The 16,587-nt window shown below is 39.5% G+C and overlaps 1 protein-coding gene across 7 annotated transcripts in view; it reads left to right on the top strand.

Moving 5' to 3' along the window:
- Positions 1 to 16,587, top strand: part of DROSHA (drosha ribonuclease III) — a 138,270-nt gene that overhangs the window by 90,028 nt on the left and 31,655 nt on the right. For all 7 annotated transcript variants that reach the window (XR_003309741.1, XM_026455971.2, XM_026455976.1 and 4 more), the window contains 4 exons: positions 8,422 to 8,481; positions 9,827 to 9,926; positions 14,352 to 14,454; positions 16,467 to 16,537. Coding sequence is in view for 6 of the 7 variants with exons in the window: in XM_026455971.2 (XP_026311756.1) it covers positions 8,422 to 8,481; positions 9,827 to 9,926; positions 14,352 to 14,454; positions 16,467 to 16,537 (334 nt within the window). In the remaining variant the exon portion in view is untranslated. The remainder of the gene's footprint in view (positions 1 to 8,421; positions 8,482 to 9,826; positions 9,927 to 14,351; positions 14,455 to 16,466; positions 16,538 to 16,587) is intronic.

The following is a 16,587-nucleotide window of genomic DNA, read 5'->3' as shown; positions in this document are numbered from 1 at the left end:
TATTCTAATTGATTTGGGGTGTTAAACCAACCTGGCTTTCCTGGAATGCCTCCCACTTGATTGTGGTGTCTCATTCTTCTCATGTGCTGCCATATTCAGTTTGGTGGTATTTTGCTTAGGATTTGTGTGTCTATATTCACAAGATACTGGTTTGTAGTTTTCTTTTCCTGTGATGTTTTGTCTAGTTTCATTATAATGGTAATACTAGCCTCATATAACGAGTCAGAAAGTTTTGTACGTTAGCTTTTCTTATTTAATTTCCTGGTTTTATAAGATACCTTCCCATATTGATATTCTCATATATGTGTGGTCTTGAGGCCTTCAAAGAATCTGGGAATGGAATGGCCTAGGTCTATATAAACTTATTAACACAGTTTGACAATTGAATGGAAGCAAATGCTTAATGGCTGATGAGGTTCTGGGGTTGCTTGCAAGGAGGATTATCTTTGTGTGTGAGGTACAGCAGGTTCTAGTTGGAAAGCCAGTAGAGGAAATTGCTTGAGGGTGGCTTTCTTTTTAAGATGGGGAGTTGGAAAGTGGAATAGCTATGCTTATCATTCTGGGGATCCAGACTGAGATGGATTAAAGGTGGACAGAGTAGGGTTGGAAGTGACAGGAAATTGAGGCAATTACTTCAGCTGCCCACTGGCCTCCACAAAAATTGCCAGCAATGGCTGACTTGGCTTCCTTTTCCAATATCTCCTTCATATATCAGGTTTTTTAAAAAATTGACTTGCCTTGAGTTGTTGCCTTTGAGGTTATCATAAACCAAACCTCTTCAATCAAGAGGTAAAAGGAAAAGCAGGATAGAGCTTTAAAATTCTTGTTTGAAAATGATCATCTGCCCATATACCTCACGTGATGTTCTGTGAGAGTCTAAGATCAGAAAAGAATGAATTAAAACAGCTCTTAATCACACCCTTGGGGATGGTGTGACCATGGTTTTATTTTACCCTGCTATGTTGTAAAGTCTGTGTTTTGATAAGTAGAATCCTAAATACCCATAGCCCTGTAACATGGCTACACGAACACCATAGACATGTACTTTTCAATGATGAAAATCTGGCTTTAAATCATCTTTGTCTCATCTTCCCCTCCCGCAGTTGTTGGTATGTAAATTAGGTCTTTTGGTAACATCATTCGAACCCCATGATTTATGTTTTCTTTTGCTCTGTTACAAAGAGATGGCTTTCTCACCATGGCAGAAGGGGTGACACCTGAGAAACTGTGTGATGTTTGAATTTACCATTTTGAAAATGATATTGACAGAGAATAAACAAATAATCTCTCTTGTCCTTTGACATTTGGCCTTTGCTGCTTGTATTGAGAGGCTCTTGCCCTGAATATGATTTTTTTGCTGATGCAGAGTTGACCCCAAGTGTCTGTTCAGAAAGAGCCTCTTGGCCTTGGCTGCCAGGATCTGCTGCTAGTTGACTGCTATCAGCTAGCAGTCCACAGCTGGGCACAGCTTCTCACAGACTGACCCAAGTAAGACAGAGCTGCTTACCTGGGTTGTCAAGCATACCCTGTTCCTTCCCTGTGTGCTGATCGTCTTTGTAAAACTTCCTCTGTAATGCCCATGTAACCTTGTACTATCTGGCTCAAATCCTGCTGGTATTTGTTTTATGGTACATATTCTTGTTCTTCTGTGCACCCATAATTGTGTTATGGGGCTATTTTTCTTTACTGGACTGTAAGGATTTTGAAGTTCTATGGTCCTACTCATGTTTTTTCTCTCTGTTCTTTGTAACTAGGACCTTTCACAGAACAGGTACTCAGTAAATAAGTATTAAAGGAAGGAATGCCATTCATCATACTGCTTTTATCCCAGGCTATTTACTTATTGACTAGAAATAGGGCAACGGGGGGGATCAAGAAGGGTTACGGTCAGCAGTTTGAATGGCTGGGTAGTATCGTTCTTAATCTCATTTGGGTTGGGCTAGGGTTTACAAAAAAAGGCATGAAGCCTTAAAATTAATAAATAATTCTTGATAGCCTGGCTGCCCATGAAAACTACAAAATAATTAACTTTTATGATGCTGTTATCTCAAGCGAATATGCCACCCATAATTTTAAAAACGTCAGTGTTTAACCAACTAAATGTGAGCTGAATAGTTATATTTAATTCATTCTTGCAAATTGTGATGAACTATTACCACAAAAAGGGTGTCTGAAGGATTAGGCATTTGGTGGCATTCAAGTAATCCATGTATTATCAGTAAGACCCTTGGGAAGGAGGGGCCAGAAGAGTAGCAATGGAAAAAGGGAAAATCAAGCTGCCTTGGTTTGATTTGATTTTTTTTTCTTTTGGAGAGTCATTGCTACATATAATGCGTAAAAATCTCAGCCAGGCATGGTGGCTCATGCCTGTAATTCCAGCACTTTGGGAGGCCGAGGTGGGTGGATCACCTGAGGTCAGGAGTTCAAGTCCAGCCTGGCCAACATGATAAAACCCTGTCTCTACTAAAAACACAAAAATCAGCCAGGCATGGTGGCGGCCTCCTGTAATCCCAGCTACTCGGGTGGTTGAGGCAGGAGAATCACTTGAACCCAGGAGGTGGAGGTTGCAGTGAGCCAAGATCATGTCACAGAGTGAGACTCTGTCTCAAAAAAAAAAAAAAAAAAAAAAATCTATTGGACCATCAGAGAGACACATATGGACTATTTGTTAATGTCTCTGTATTTAAGGAAATGGTAGTTGCAAGTATATTTTGCATTAAAAGCACAATAATATATATTAAATGTATGTAAATTCTGCTGAATGAATTTACCACCCTAAATGCTTCAAGTTAATTCCCAAGTCCATAGTTTCAGATCTACTGGGTCTGTGGCCTGTCCTCCCTACAAGTGTCCAGGCAGATGCAGTGAGGTGAAGGAATCCTGAATTGGGTAGAAGTTCCCACTGACCTCCAAGGCCCCCTCTCGCTGTACTCTGTGAGTCACTGCTTGAGGCTTGGGATGCCAGAGTGTGAAAGATTCTGCCTACCCTCACTGGATTTGGCCTATCCCGAGATGGCTTTCCTTGGAGTGAATGGCACCTTACAGTACTTACTGTTACAGGGAGATTGTTGTGTTTTGTAAAGTGCATTCCTCAGACAGAATGTCCTGTATAAATGTTACAGTTAATTGACATTTCATAATGCCTCTGTTGATTCACTTCTTAAAAACAAATGGAGTGTTTACTGTTCAGTAAACATCTCATCTTGGAACCTGCTAGTATTTATAAGGAGGGTGATTAAAGAAAGTCTAAACAATGAAAGAAGGAACAAAAGATTTGCTACTGCTGTGAGGACTAGCAGCCCACTCTTCCCATTTTTCCAGATAAACCATTGGCTTAGGAATTGTACAGTATAATAATAAACTAAAGTGGTATTTAATCCCCATTCTTATTTATGGCTTATTGCCAGAGTTTAGTCATAATGTAGATACAGAAAAACATATGTTGGATATGGGCAAATTATTTAATAAATGGCAGACTCTCTATGGAATAAACCTGTTTAGAACCATGACCTTGTATTTCAACAAAATGAATAATAATCCAACTCTGTGGTTATTAAAACCCTAGACATAGTTTTTGTCTCCATGAAAGTTTATAAAAGAAATTAAGGTAAAACTTAAAGCCAGTATGACTTCATTTAAAATAATATTTGACTTCAAGCATATACCAAATATGACTTATTGTCATATTTGACCAAATGTCTTATTATTCTTTAAAAATGCATTGGACATCCGAATATGGTTTGTCCCCAGCTCCTTTGCCCCTAGTTTCTTGCTTTCCATGTGAAGATTTTTCTGTATAGTACTTTGCGCTATTAGGAAGAAGATAAAGCCTGTGCCACAGAAAATGCATTTTTATTTTACTGGCTCATGAAAAAGAATTTATTTTTTAAAACTCACTATTTCTTTCTTATTTCTATCCTTACCCAGGACAGTAGCTTAATAGGTTTCTTGAAATTGCAGGAAGACTTAGGAGTTAACATCGTTTTACCATTAAATCATGCCTCTATTCCTTGATGCTTTCTCCAAGAATGATGGCAGATGCTTTTGAAGTTCTGGTACATTTGACAGAAAGCAAAATCTCAGTATTGAAAAGTTTTGAATTTTTTTCTTGTTAATATATTGTGTTATACTCCACTGTGGAACTTTTGAGTCACTCTTGGCTAGTGGAGTAGCAACAAAAAAAAGTGCTTTAAAGTCTAGTATATATTTGGTAAAAGTAAGAAAAGTTTGTTTTAGGACCTACTGGTTTGTTTTTTTTTTTTTTTTGAGACATGGTCTCCCACTGTCACCCAGGCTGGAGTGCAGTGGTATAATCATAACTCACTGCAGCTTCGACCTCTCAGGCTCAAGCGATCCTCCCGCCTCAGCCTCCAGAGTAGCTGAGATGACAGGAACATGCCACTGCACCTGGCTAATTTTTTTACTTTTTGTACAGACAAGGTCTTTCTTTATTGCCTAGGCTGGTCTTGAACATCTGGCCTCAAGCAATCTCCCATCTCAGCCTCCCAAAGTGCTAGGATTACAGGCATGAGCCACACCTGGCCTGCACCCCCCCTTTTTTTTAACTGAATTATGAGATTATGGATTTGTCAGCTAGATATGAATGTATTTTCTCCTTCTCTGTCTCTCTTTTTCATTTCCCATTATTGGCTATTACAGTTGAGTATCCCTTATCCAAAATGCTTGGGACCAGCAGTGTTTCAGAGTTTTTTGGATTTTGGGATATTTGCATATACATAGTGAGATATCTTGGGGATGGGACCCAATTATAACTGAAATTCACTTATATTTCATACATATTTTATATATATGAAATATATATAAGATGGCCTTGAAATGGCCTTGAAAACCAGATGGGTTTAGACTAACATAGCCTGAAGGTAATTTTATACAATATTATTAATACTTTTGTATAGACAAAGTTTTTATTGCAGCCTGTCACATAAGGTCAGGTGTGGAGCTTTCCACTTGTGGCATCATATTGACACTTAAGAGTTTCAAATTTTGGAACACTTTCGATTTTGGATTATGGATGCTTGACCTATAATTGCTTTCCAGAATGATGTTTTCACATAAATTAAAGGCCATAAATTGAAAGGAGGGTTCAGAATCACTTATTCATTGTTCACAACTTACCAGATTTTTCCTATTACCTTTTATGTCCTGTAAAATTCCAAAATGTGGGGGAATAGTAGGGTAGAAGAATAAACTTACTAATGCGGTCTAATGCGGTAAGTGAAATGATAGCAGTTGTGCTTAAATTTCTAAGTAGATGATTTGGTAGCTAAGAATAATTTACAAATATTTTAAATTTTCTACTATATATGGAAACTATATATGGAAACATCTATTATATATGGAAATTAAACTGGCACACATGAAACAGAATAATACAGATATGATCTAATTTTGTTGTAAATGGAGTGGTAGGTGTTTAAGTTTTGTGGGAATGGGGGTGGGATGGTGGGAGTTAGCCCACACCCCTGGAAGCTCCAGTACTTAGGGTCGGCCTCCCAGTTGGCTGTAGGAATGAGTGCGATTTGGGAGAGGTAGCAGGGAAAGGAGAGGGGATGGTATGTGCATGGTATAGTTGTGCAGGTTGATCAACATGGAGTTGAAAGTTGCTGTTAAAAGTAGATAAAAGGGGTGGGTATGATGAAACTAGACAAAGAATGGCCTTGAAAGCCAGATGGGTTGAGAGTCGACAGGCAGCTATTGAGTGTTTTGGGGAGATGTGGTTTGGTGTCAGAGAGATTTAAGAAAGCCCCTGTAGTTAGTGAGGCCAGCTTCTGCTCATGCCCAAGCCTGTCCTTTGCTGTCTTTGCTCAGACCCCAGGGACTCTATGTGTCCTCCTTCCCTCCTCAGTGCATCCCTTTGGTTTTTCTCCCCGTGTACATCCCCAGACTCATATTTTCTCTTTCAGCAACCAGCCTTGAATTAGACATTCAGGTTCTTCCTCATATTTAGTCATCCCCCCTTATCCTTCCAAGGCCTCTAGTGAATGCATGAAACCAAAGATAGTACATAACCCTATACGTACTATGTTTTTTCCTACACATACATACCTATAATGAAGTTTAAATTATAAATTAGGCACAGTAAGAGATGAACAGCAACAATAATAAAATAGAAGAGTTATAACAACATGCCTTCTGTATGCCAAACCCCATGACGTGCAGCTTACCTATGTAACAAACCTGCCCATGTACCCCTGAACCTAAAATAAAAGTAAAAAGTAAGTAAATAACAGTATGCCAGCATCATGACTCTTGTGCTTTGGGACCATTATTAAGTAAAATAAGGATGACTTGAATAGGCACTGAGATACTATGACAGTCGATCTGGTAGCCCACATGGCTATTAAGTGATAGCATAGAGATACTAGAAAAAGGGATTATCCCAGGTGGGATAGGGTGGGACAGCACAAGATTTTACCATGTGGTGAAGAACAGCATGCAATTTAAAACTTATGAATTGTTTGTTTCTGAAATTTTCCACTTAATGTTTTCAGACTGTGGTTTGCCAGGGGTAACTGAAACTGTGGGATGTGAAACCATGGGTATGGGAGGGCTACTATACAATTCCATACAACTTATTATTTCTCCAGCTTACTGTAGTCACAAGCAGGTTTGTCTCCACCACTTCACATATAGCCTATCAAGGGCCTCAGTGACTTCACAGGACTGAATCAGTGGTCTGTTCTCATGTGACTTGAGTGTAAGCAACATTGGGCATGGCTCACCACTTCCCTCTTGAAACACATTCTTCCCTATGGCTGGAGGATAACATGCTGTCCTTGAGGAGAGCATACTGACTTCCTTTTCCTCCTACCTCCCTGGCCAGGTCTCCTTTTCTGGCTTCCCTCCTGCTTGACTTCTCAACTTCAGCACTCCCTAGGTTCATTCCTGGCACCTTTTTTTCCCTCTGGCTGCATCCTCTCAAGTGGTGTCATATGATTCATCACCTGAAATTCTGTCTAACATTGACCAACCCTAAAGATTCATTAGCAACTTTGTCCTAGCCCATGAGCAGAAGGTTAGTATCTAGCACTCTACTGGATCTCTCCATTTGGATATTTGATGGGCACTTGAAAGTTAACATGTCCAAAATGCACCTCTTGCTTTTATCCCAAACCTGCTTTCCTTTTGGTTCTCCCCTCCACAGTAAATGGCACCACTTCTCACAGGCTACTTAAGCTAAAGCCTAGCCATTGACCTTCATTCTTTTCTTTCACTTAGCTTCCAAATCCCAACTCCAGCTATCAACAATTCTTTTCAGCTGTTTCTCCAAAATAGATCCCAAATGTGACTGTTTCCCTTGTCTCCACTGGGACCTCCCCAGCCTAAGCCTCCCATGTGGGAAAGTCTCCTTGCATCTGCTGCAACCTCCCCTCGGTGCTTCTGTGTCCTGCACTCTGTGTCTACACAGCAGCAGCCAGTGTGGCCTGTTGAAAACCTAAATCACTTCATGTCATGTCTGTGCTCCCACAAAGGGGCAGTGAGAGAAGCACGTTAGTACTGAGAGGAGGTGCTCCATTGGCTTCACTGAGACGCAGGAGGAGGTTTTCCATGGGCCACCTTCTTGGTCCTTTCAGCCTTGTATGCGAACATGAGAAAATAACAGCCTGTGAGATACGACTTCATCATATAATTAAAGTGTAAATAAAGTGTAATCTGTGCACTGAGGGGGAAGTATTAATTTTGATGAGGGGCATTGGGCAGGGCTTCATAAAGAAGATAACATTTTTGCTGGGCCTTGAGGGGTGAGTAGATTTTCAGCATGGCTCATTGTATGGGAGAGAGTAGAAGGCTCTGGGGTGGCAGGGAGCTTGGCCTGAAGAGGCACACTGAGTGTCTTAGGTGATGCCTCTTTCAGAGAATGGCAGGGGTTTTGGAGCAGGGCCCAATGAGTAGATAGGATAGGATAGGAGTGGGTAATGAGGCTGAAAACGTAGATTACACTTATTTTGAAGGACTTCAGATGCTGGGTTGAGTTTAGAGTTGGAGTGATGCGGAACTGGCTTTAGGACATTGTATCAAAACGAATTTTTCAGTGGTCAGAAAATCCACTGAAAGTGTTCTTCTTTCTGTCTTCTACCTGATAGTAGTAAGGAAATACTCACGATTGTTAGTGAGATACCACTTTGAAGGCTCTGGATGCTTTAAGTCTAGTTCCCAGGGGAAGGAAGCCCCCTGGTAGAAAGCCTGACCCACGTGGTGTGAAGGAATGACCCCCTCCTTCCCATGAGGCAGGTGCCAGGTGCCTCTGGGCTAAGATGGTGGTCTGTGCTCTTAATTATGAGGAATAGGGAAGGTGGTTTGATTGCTAAAGGAGCTAACCCTCATGTGCTCTTTTCTTGCGGGGGGTCGGGGGGAGTGTTAGTATGCTAAGTTAAGTAATCTTCTTAATTCCCATTGTAGGATTAACCACAATGAGCGGCTGGAATTCCTGGGTGATGCTGTTGTTGAATTTCTGACCAGGTAATTAGGCTTTTTTGTTTTTTACAGTTCCTCAATAATTACATTTTATAGGTAACACACTTATTACATTGCTTTCTTTGTAATTAGCCAAATAAGGCATTGATACACCATGTATTTTATCTGTTTTGTAGAGCTCAAAAGCCACATGTCTGTGGCTCTTGCCCTGACAGCTCGCACTCACTGATGCTGTAATGAGTGAGATTACATGATGAAAGGCTGGTGTCTCTGTCCTGTCAAGTATATGTTAAAGTTGCTTACAGCCACAAGAGATCAGCTTGTCTTGGTCTAGATGCTTCAGAGCTTATATTCAATTTGTAAAGAAAGGGATGATATTTTAAAATGTCATTTCAACTTCTAGGATTTGTCTTTGATCCCTTTCTTACTCTTTCTGATCTCAAGGGAAGTAAAGCTTACAAGTAATTTTAATGACCAGATTTGTGTGTGTGTGTGTGTGTGTGTTTCTCTCCAGAAGTGTTTTATGATCCTTAATTTGAAAGTAGGGGTAGGACGCCAGGCACGCTGACTCACGCCTATAATCCCAGCACTTTGGGAGGCCAAGGCGGGTGGATCACTTGAGGCCAGGAGTTCAAGACCAGCCTGGCCAACATGGCGAAATCCCATCTCTACTAAAAATACAAAAATTAGCCAGGTGTGGTGGTGTGTGCCTGTAGTCCCAGCTACCTGGGAGGCTGAGGCAGGAGAATCTCTTGAACCTGAGAGGCGGAGGTTGCATTGAGCTGAGATTGTGTCACAATACTTTAGCCTGGGTTACAGAGTGAGACTCTGTCTCAAAAAAAAAGAAACGGAATAGGGGCAGGAAAGTGTGTGTTGCTTTTCTATACTGACACAATTTCTCTTTTAAAGGGAGACAATACATGCTTCTTTTGGAATTCTCTTGAGCTGTTTTTATTCTCTTTAGGTTATTTCTTTTCACAAGATGGACATAATCAGGAGAAGGGACTCTTCTCTCCAGGGGCCACACATAGCCCAAGGAAAAGCATTTGTTTCACTCCCAAGTTTTAGTATTAAATGTGTTTGCTCTTAGAGTGTGTAATTGATTATTCTGCTCTTTGTTGTCATCAGAGAACAGATTTCAGAGAAACCTTTTAACAGAAATAAATGTGAAAATATGAGAGAGTGGTGCCTTCTAGGTTTAAGCACATTCAGATACATTGTTCTTACCATTTAACTTTCAAAGACTTTAATCAGATCCTTTAGTTTGATTCAGCTGATATCCATTGCACAGATATTGTGTGCCAGCCCTGTTTCTGTGACTCAGAGCCACAGACTGTTGTGATGCGTATTTATTCATGTACTTCTTCTTCTTTTTTTTTTTTTTTTGTAGTGTCCATTTGTACTATTTGTTTCCTAGTCTGGAAGAAGGAGGATTAGCAACCTATCGAACTGCCATTGTTCAGAATCAGCACCTTGCCATGCTAGCAAAGGTACAGAAAACATCTGCAGCATTTGTAGTTATGTTTGACGTGCTCTTCTGCGGCCTATGCATAATTTTGCATTTGAATAAGTAACTCTTTAGGATATATTAGGGGTGTTAATATTTTACAGACCAGGAAGTATTTTTTGTTGAGTTTTAAGGATCCAGTCTTACTAGTTTTGTTACCTTTGTGAGTTTCACCAGCAGCTAATTAACTCCACAGTGAGGTAACTTGAGAACAGATGAAGAAAAATTTGACCGATGTGCATGAACAGAGTTAAACATTTGAGGAAAAGGAACATGGGAACAAAGCAAAAGAAATGAAATATGCTGTATTTTCCCTTTGTGCAATATTTCTGTAGTACATTTGTTTTTAATTTACGTTAACAAGCCAAATGATAGTTTTGAACAGAAGATTACAGACCATTTTTTATCCACTAGGGGTACTTTATACACCTTTGAGAATCCCCCAAATCACAAATCCTATTAAGATTTAGGGCTTAGGCTGTTCCCCTAGCCTCATTGACTTAGCTCAGTAACGAACAGAACCTTTTTATAATTCAGATAAACGTGATCTGATTTGATGTTTCCATCTCCATATGATGTCTTATTATAATAAATCATAGCTGATAAGCACATGGACACTTGCACTGACTCATCAGGGTTCCAGTCCACACTCCTTCTTTTACAAACAGGTGGCCATGGACAAATTGACAAATTGTTGTTCTCTTCTCCAAGCCTCTGCTTACTCATCGGTAAAATGGAAATGACATTAGCCCTTGGCATACAGCCTGGTTGTGAGAATTAAATGAGATTATGAGCTTTAATGACATCGTTTATAAAGTGCTAGGCATAATACTTGTTTATAGTAATTACACAAAGATGTTAATACTTTTGTAGGGGCTGTTTTTATTGATGCTACCCATGTTCTTGTGATAAATCCTTACATTTTTATAGACCTTTGGGTTTATTTAATAGTCGGTGGAGTGGTGGCTCTTAAATCCCCAAACACTGAGGAGCCACTGGAAAAACTTTTGTGGGTTTTGCCTAATTTGTGTCTTTTCTTCATTTTGATATAAAAGTTTGATTTTGATAGAAAGAGTAGATAAAGCCCATCCTAGGTTTATGACTGGTTTCTTAATTTGATCTTGCCAAGGCATTAATTAGATTCAAAATGTGGTTAATTTTAGCTTATGTGTTAGCAATAACACATAGTTTTATTTTATGTGATCACATCATCATTGTAGCTACAGTGGTAGGCTTTGAACTGGTTTTGGTGGCATTTGAGAAAGTAAATACTGATGTCTTAATGAAAACCTGTAAGCAACCAGGTAAGCTAACTTGGTTTTGGCAGGCTCACAGTGAATGAAATTTCACAGCTCTATGTAAAACTGCTTAAGTGATTGGTTGATTTAATTGTCACAATGCTTCCTGATCATTCACATAAATGCCACTGGAAATACATATTAATAAGTAGGTTGTCACTCCTTTCCTTATTGTTTTTAGTTTAGGATGTAATGGAATGGCATAATTATTTTTCAAACACTTGTAGGGAGAATATTTACGAAGTGTAGGGAATTGCTGTAGCATGAAACAGAAGCTATTATATAACCCATTGGGTGCTGTACAAAGCCATGACTAATGACAGAGGTGGCTAGTTTCTCCCTTCAGGGATTTCTATGTGGTCTTCTTCCACCAAGCCCAAGACTTGCCATTCCCATAGTACTCAACACCCACTGGCTGCAGCAGAAGCCTGTGGCAGTCCCACCTTTCTTCTGTCTAGACCAGTAGTCCTTAACCATTTGGGAGAGGAGGGAATTGATGGAGAATTGTTGACCCCCTTTGAGAATCTAATGAAAGCTCTAGGTCACCTTCCAGACTAATGAACATTTTAACATATAAACAGTAGTATACCACTCTATTCTTTTTAAAAGTTGTACTGATGCCAGGCGCGGTGGCTCATGCCTTTAATCCCAGCACTTTGGGAGGCCGAGGCTGGCGGATCACGAGGTCGGGAGATCAAGTCCATCCTGGCCAACATGGTGAAACCTTGTCCCTGCTGAAAAATACAAAAAAATTAGCCGGGCGTGGTGGCGGGCACCTGTAGTCCCAGCTACTCTCAGCTACTCCGGAGGCTGAGGTAGGAGAATGGTGTGAACCTTGGAGGTGGAGCTTGCATTGAGCCTAGATCGCGCCATTGCACTCCAGCCTGGGCGACAGAGCAAGACTCGGCCTCAAAAAAAAAAAAAAAAAAAAAAAGTTGTACCAATGCCTACATGGAAAAAAAATAAGGATATAGAGTAGAGACTAGAAGAAGTCAGGAAATTCACATCGCAGCACTCCAGAATACAGTAGATGTTTATAAGATAAAATATGGCTTGCAGTCTGCTCGCAAGCAGGGCTCCAGAGATAGCAAACAATTAGATTTTCCCAGTGAAGTTGTAAAACAGATGAAATTTACATATTCTAGTATAAACTCTTGCACTTTGGGATCAATTTTTAAAAAGAGATATTTTCTGCTCTTGGATTTGTGGTAGTCAAAACTCATTTGAGTATATTTTATAATCACGGATTTCAAACAGTACAAAATACTACACCATATATGTCTTATTTTTATTGTCTTTGTCTTTTTCCATTATGAATAAATATGGATATTTAAGATACATACTGAGACACACAAAATCTATGTCTGTTGTCTGAGGACTGGTGGAACTCATATTGTCCTAGGCTGTTCATTGACTTGTGATTTGTTCCATGTTATGTGGCATGTTATTGCTTAGTATTTATTGAATTGAATTACATGGTAATGGAAATGGATTTATTGCATATTTATGCAATGTTTGTCTCTTTTTTATGGAAAGAATTATGATTTCCATTTATTCAATCTCAGGAGTTGTATAAAAAATATTCTTTCACATTGTGTCTAGTTCTAAAAGGCTGGAATTGATTTGTATGTTGTAATGCCATGGGATAAGAAATAAGCAGCCACAGAGATCAAAGTAAAGGAAAATTATGAGTAAGATAGTGAAATGAATCCAGAGGTAAAGTTAGTACACACTGACATATTCATCAGGCCTACACCTAGAACTGGGCTACAAATTTGGCTTTAAACTCTTTTGAGGCCAAATCAGAAAAGGAAACACAAAGCACTACGAGTGCTATTTTCAAAGCCCTTAAGATCAATCCAGTTCATTGCTCAGAAGGTCTCACTGAACCCACAGAGAGATGAGTATGGAAACCTCATAAGGGGGACACAAGTGCAGAGATATCAGGGTCCCCAAATCCTCACTAAAAATAAAGATTTAGAAGTGTAAGGCATTTTGAAGTCTTCTGAGGATCCTCACTCTACCACATAAAAATCTATTTTGGGCCAGGTGTGGTGGCTCACGCCTGTAATCCCAGCCCTTTGCGAGGCTGAGGTGACTGGATCACCTGAGGTCAGGAGTTTGAGACCAGCCTGGCAAACATGGTGAAACCCCGTCTCTACTAAAAATACAAAAATTAGCTGGGCGTGGTGGCGGCTGCCTGTAGTCCCATCTACTTGAGAGGGTGAGGCAGGAGAATCTCTTGAACCCGGGAAGTGGAGGTTACAGTGAGCCAAGATCATACCACTGCACTCCAGCCTGGGCGATAGAGCCAGATTCCGTCTCAAAAAAAAAAATCTGTTTTGTATGGTGCTGACATTGTCAGTACCACATCACTTGAGTCAAAGACGTAAAACTGACTTTCAGAAGTTTGTGTTAGGTTTGTAATTCTCTCCATAGGCATATTGGATGAACCCAGGGGATTATGGTCTCGTAGCAGAGTCTTATTCCAGCCTGGGCTAGTGCTTGGTCTGAATTTGGAATTGGAAAGTTCAGATCTGATCAATTCTGAACCCGGCTTGAACTATTGGAGGTTGTAGAAGCCTGTTTGGGAAAGAATTGAGTTGGTGAAAACTGAGCTGTATTTATAGGACTTCTAATGCATGTTAAACTAAACTGTCTCTTAATATATTTATATGGATTTGTAACCATTCCCCTGCCCCCATCTTGTTTCCACACCAACCCTCTGCAAGAGATGGGGAGTTACTATAGTTAAGATTTTGGGCCGGGCGCGGTGGCTCAAGCCTGTAATCCCAGCACTTTGGGAGGCCGAGACGGGCGGATCACGAGGTCAGGAGATCGAGACCATCCTGGCTAACACGGTGAAACCCCGTCTCTACTAAAAATACAAAAAAACTAGCCGGGCGAGGTGGCGGGCGCCTGTAGTCCCAGCTACTCGGGAGGCTGAGGCAGGAGAATGGCGTAAACCCGGGAGGCGGAGCTTGCAGTGAGCTGAGATCCGGCCACTGCACTCCAGCCCGGGCAACAGAGCAAGACTCCATCTCAAAAAAAAAAAAAAAAAAAAAGATTTTGGCAAACTTTCTTACGTTTTGTCATTGTGAATTTTGTAGAAACTTGAACTGGATCGATTTATGCTGTATGCTCACGGGCCTGACCTTTGTAGAGAATCGGACCTTCGACATGCAATGGCCAATTGTTTTGAAGCATTAATAGGTAATTTCTCTCTTCATAGTCTACTTTCTTGCATGTCTAAACAGTCTGGAGAGCACATAAAATTTTGTGTGGAAACTTGGGACAGAATTACTTGTTCCCAAAGCACAGGACGTTCCTAGTATGACACCTTATATATTATAGTTAATTCAGTTCCTTCAGAGCAGTGAACATGCCTCTTTTTTTTTTTTTTTTTTTTTGCATTCTTACTGCCTGAATTGGTGTCTTGATGTCATGTAGATGCTTAGTATTTCATGAATTGAAATGAGGTGAATTAATATGGAGATGGATTACTTTCCAGATTTGAGTCAGGATCACATACATAAACGAACAGATTAGGTTGCTGAGAGACTCCATTTTTGCTTTTGATTAAACTATTTGTAATATTTCTGTTTTAAACATCTTGAAAACACCACATTTTTAAAACCCTACCCAGGGTTTGAGTCTGTATAACTGTTATTGATTCACTTGAAGCAAGACTGATGTTGACATTTCACTCCTCACTCAGGCACTTTACTTCCTTGGCTTCTTTTTGACTGTAACCAGAATTAGCCATTGGTATAGGAAAGTTATGAAGAGTTAATTAGTTGGTGATTGCAAGTATGTTTGCTTTACAGTGAAATGTTACAGTAGATTGACAATTTGATTTTTTTTTTTTAAGGTAAATGATCAAGTACATTTTAGCTTTCAAAGGGCTTTGTTCTTATCATTTTTGCCCTCTTCCTTTGGAAATGAATATAAAAGCTTCTCATTGTAGTTTCATGCTTATGATAGTGGCAAGAGAATGTTTAATAATTATCCACAGTCTTTTCACAGCTATGTCTGTTTTTCACAAATATGTCTATTTTCAAAGAATTTGTCGCATGGAATTACTTTGCTCTATACACATAATATTTTTGACAGTTGGTGTTACCATTGCCTCCGGAACCAGTCAGACATGATTCACTTTCCTGTTCCATCATTTATCAGATCTGTGTCTTTGGCAAGCTACCTAATCTCTTTGATCCTCAGTTTCCCCATCTGTGAGATTGTGAGATGGAGATAGTATCACTTACCTTGCAGAGTTGTCATAATGATCTTAATATCTAATTCTGGCAGCATCCAGTCCAGAGCAAAGTTCTACTTCCTTAAGCTGTCCCCCCAAATCAACTAATATAAGTTTAAATCCTCTAAGTCTTTTCTGACATCCTCCTACTGAGGTACCCCATGCTAGTGAAGATAAGAATGTGGAAATGCTTTGCATGGTACCCAGGACATTAAGTGGTTCCCCAACCACAACAGCTACTACCACTGTACTCTGACTATCATTGTTACAACTATCAATAAATAATAAATGTGTTTAGTTGTCAAAAGCCCTGGTAACTAAGTGCCTTAACATTTTACATGGAAAAGCAGCCTTTCTGAAGACAAGTGTAAACATTTGATTTCAAGAAAATATGACTACTCCATTGTAATTGATACCAGTTAAAATGTTACTATAGTACTTCCTGGTTATGATTCATCAGTGTGTGTGCCCAATGCTTAATTATTCCAAATTAAAGGTAAAGCTTCCTCTGATATTTTATTTGCAGATGTCTTCATTGATCTAGACTCAGGTTTTGTCTATCGCGTTTTTTTTTCCCTTAGGTATCTATATATATTTGATCTGAAATGTAAACTATAAATACATGAAATAAAATTGAACATTTTCTTTACTAAAGTCCAGTATTTGTGCATTGTTCCTTTAGTAAGGTTTATACCTTTACTATTCATGATAGTTGATATTTGGCCTCTTTTACTTACAATATTAGATTTAGATTTTAGTAAATTGAATTTCGTATTATTTCAGTCTAATTTGTAACAAAAAGCATAGCAAAAAGAGGAAAAATGTCACCTTTAAGACAATTGTTTCTGAACATGTTGGTATGTTTTCTGTGAGTGGTTTTTGGCTTGCATTTTGGCTTTTTATAGAGATAGGTCTTTTTCTTTGACTGTTGATGGAGACTCTCTTTTGGCATTCTCTGTTTTTCATCTAGGAGCTGTTTACTTGGAGGGAAGTCTGGAGGAAGCCAAGCAGCTATTTGGACGCTTGCTCTTTAATGATCCGGTATTTCTTTCTTTTTTTTTTTTTTTTTTTTTTTTTTTATTATACTTTAA

This window comes from Piliocolobus tephrosceles, chromosome 4 (genome assembly GCF_002776525.5).
Source record: "Piliocolobus tephrosceles isolate RC106 chromosome 4, ASM277652v3, whole genome shotgun sequence".
In the NCBI taxonomy this organism is placed as follows: domain Eukaryota; kingdom Metazoa; phylum Chordata; class Mammalia; order Primates; family Cercopithecidae; genus Piliocolobus; species Piliocolobus tephrosceles.
This window is presented reverse-complemented; position numbering and strand designations above follow the sequence as displayed.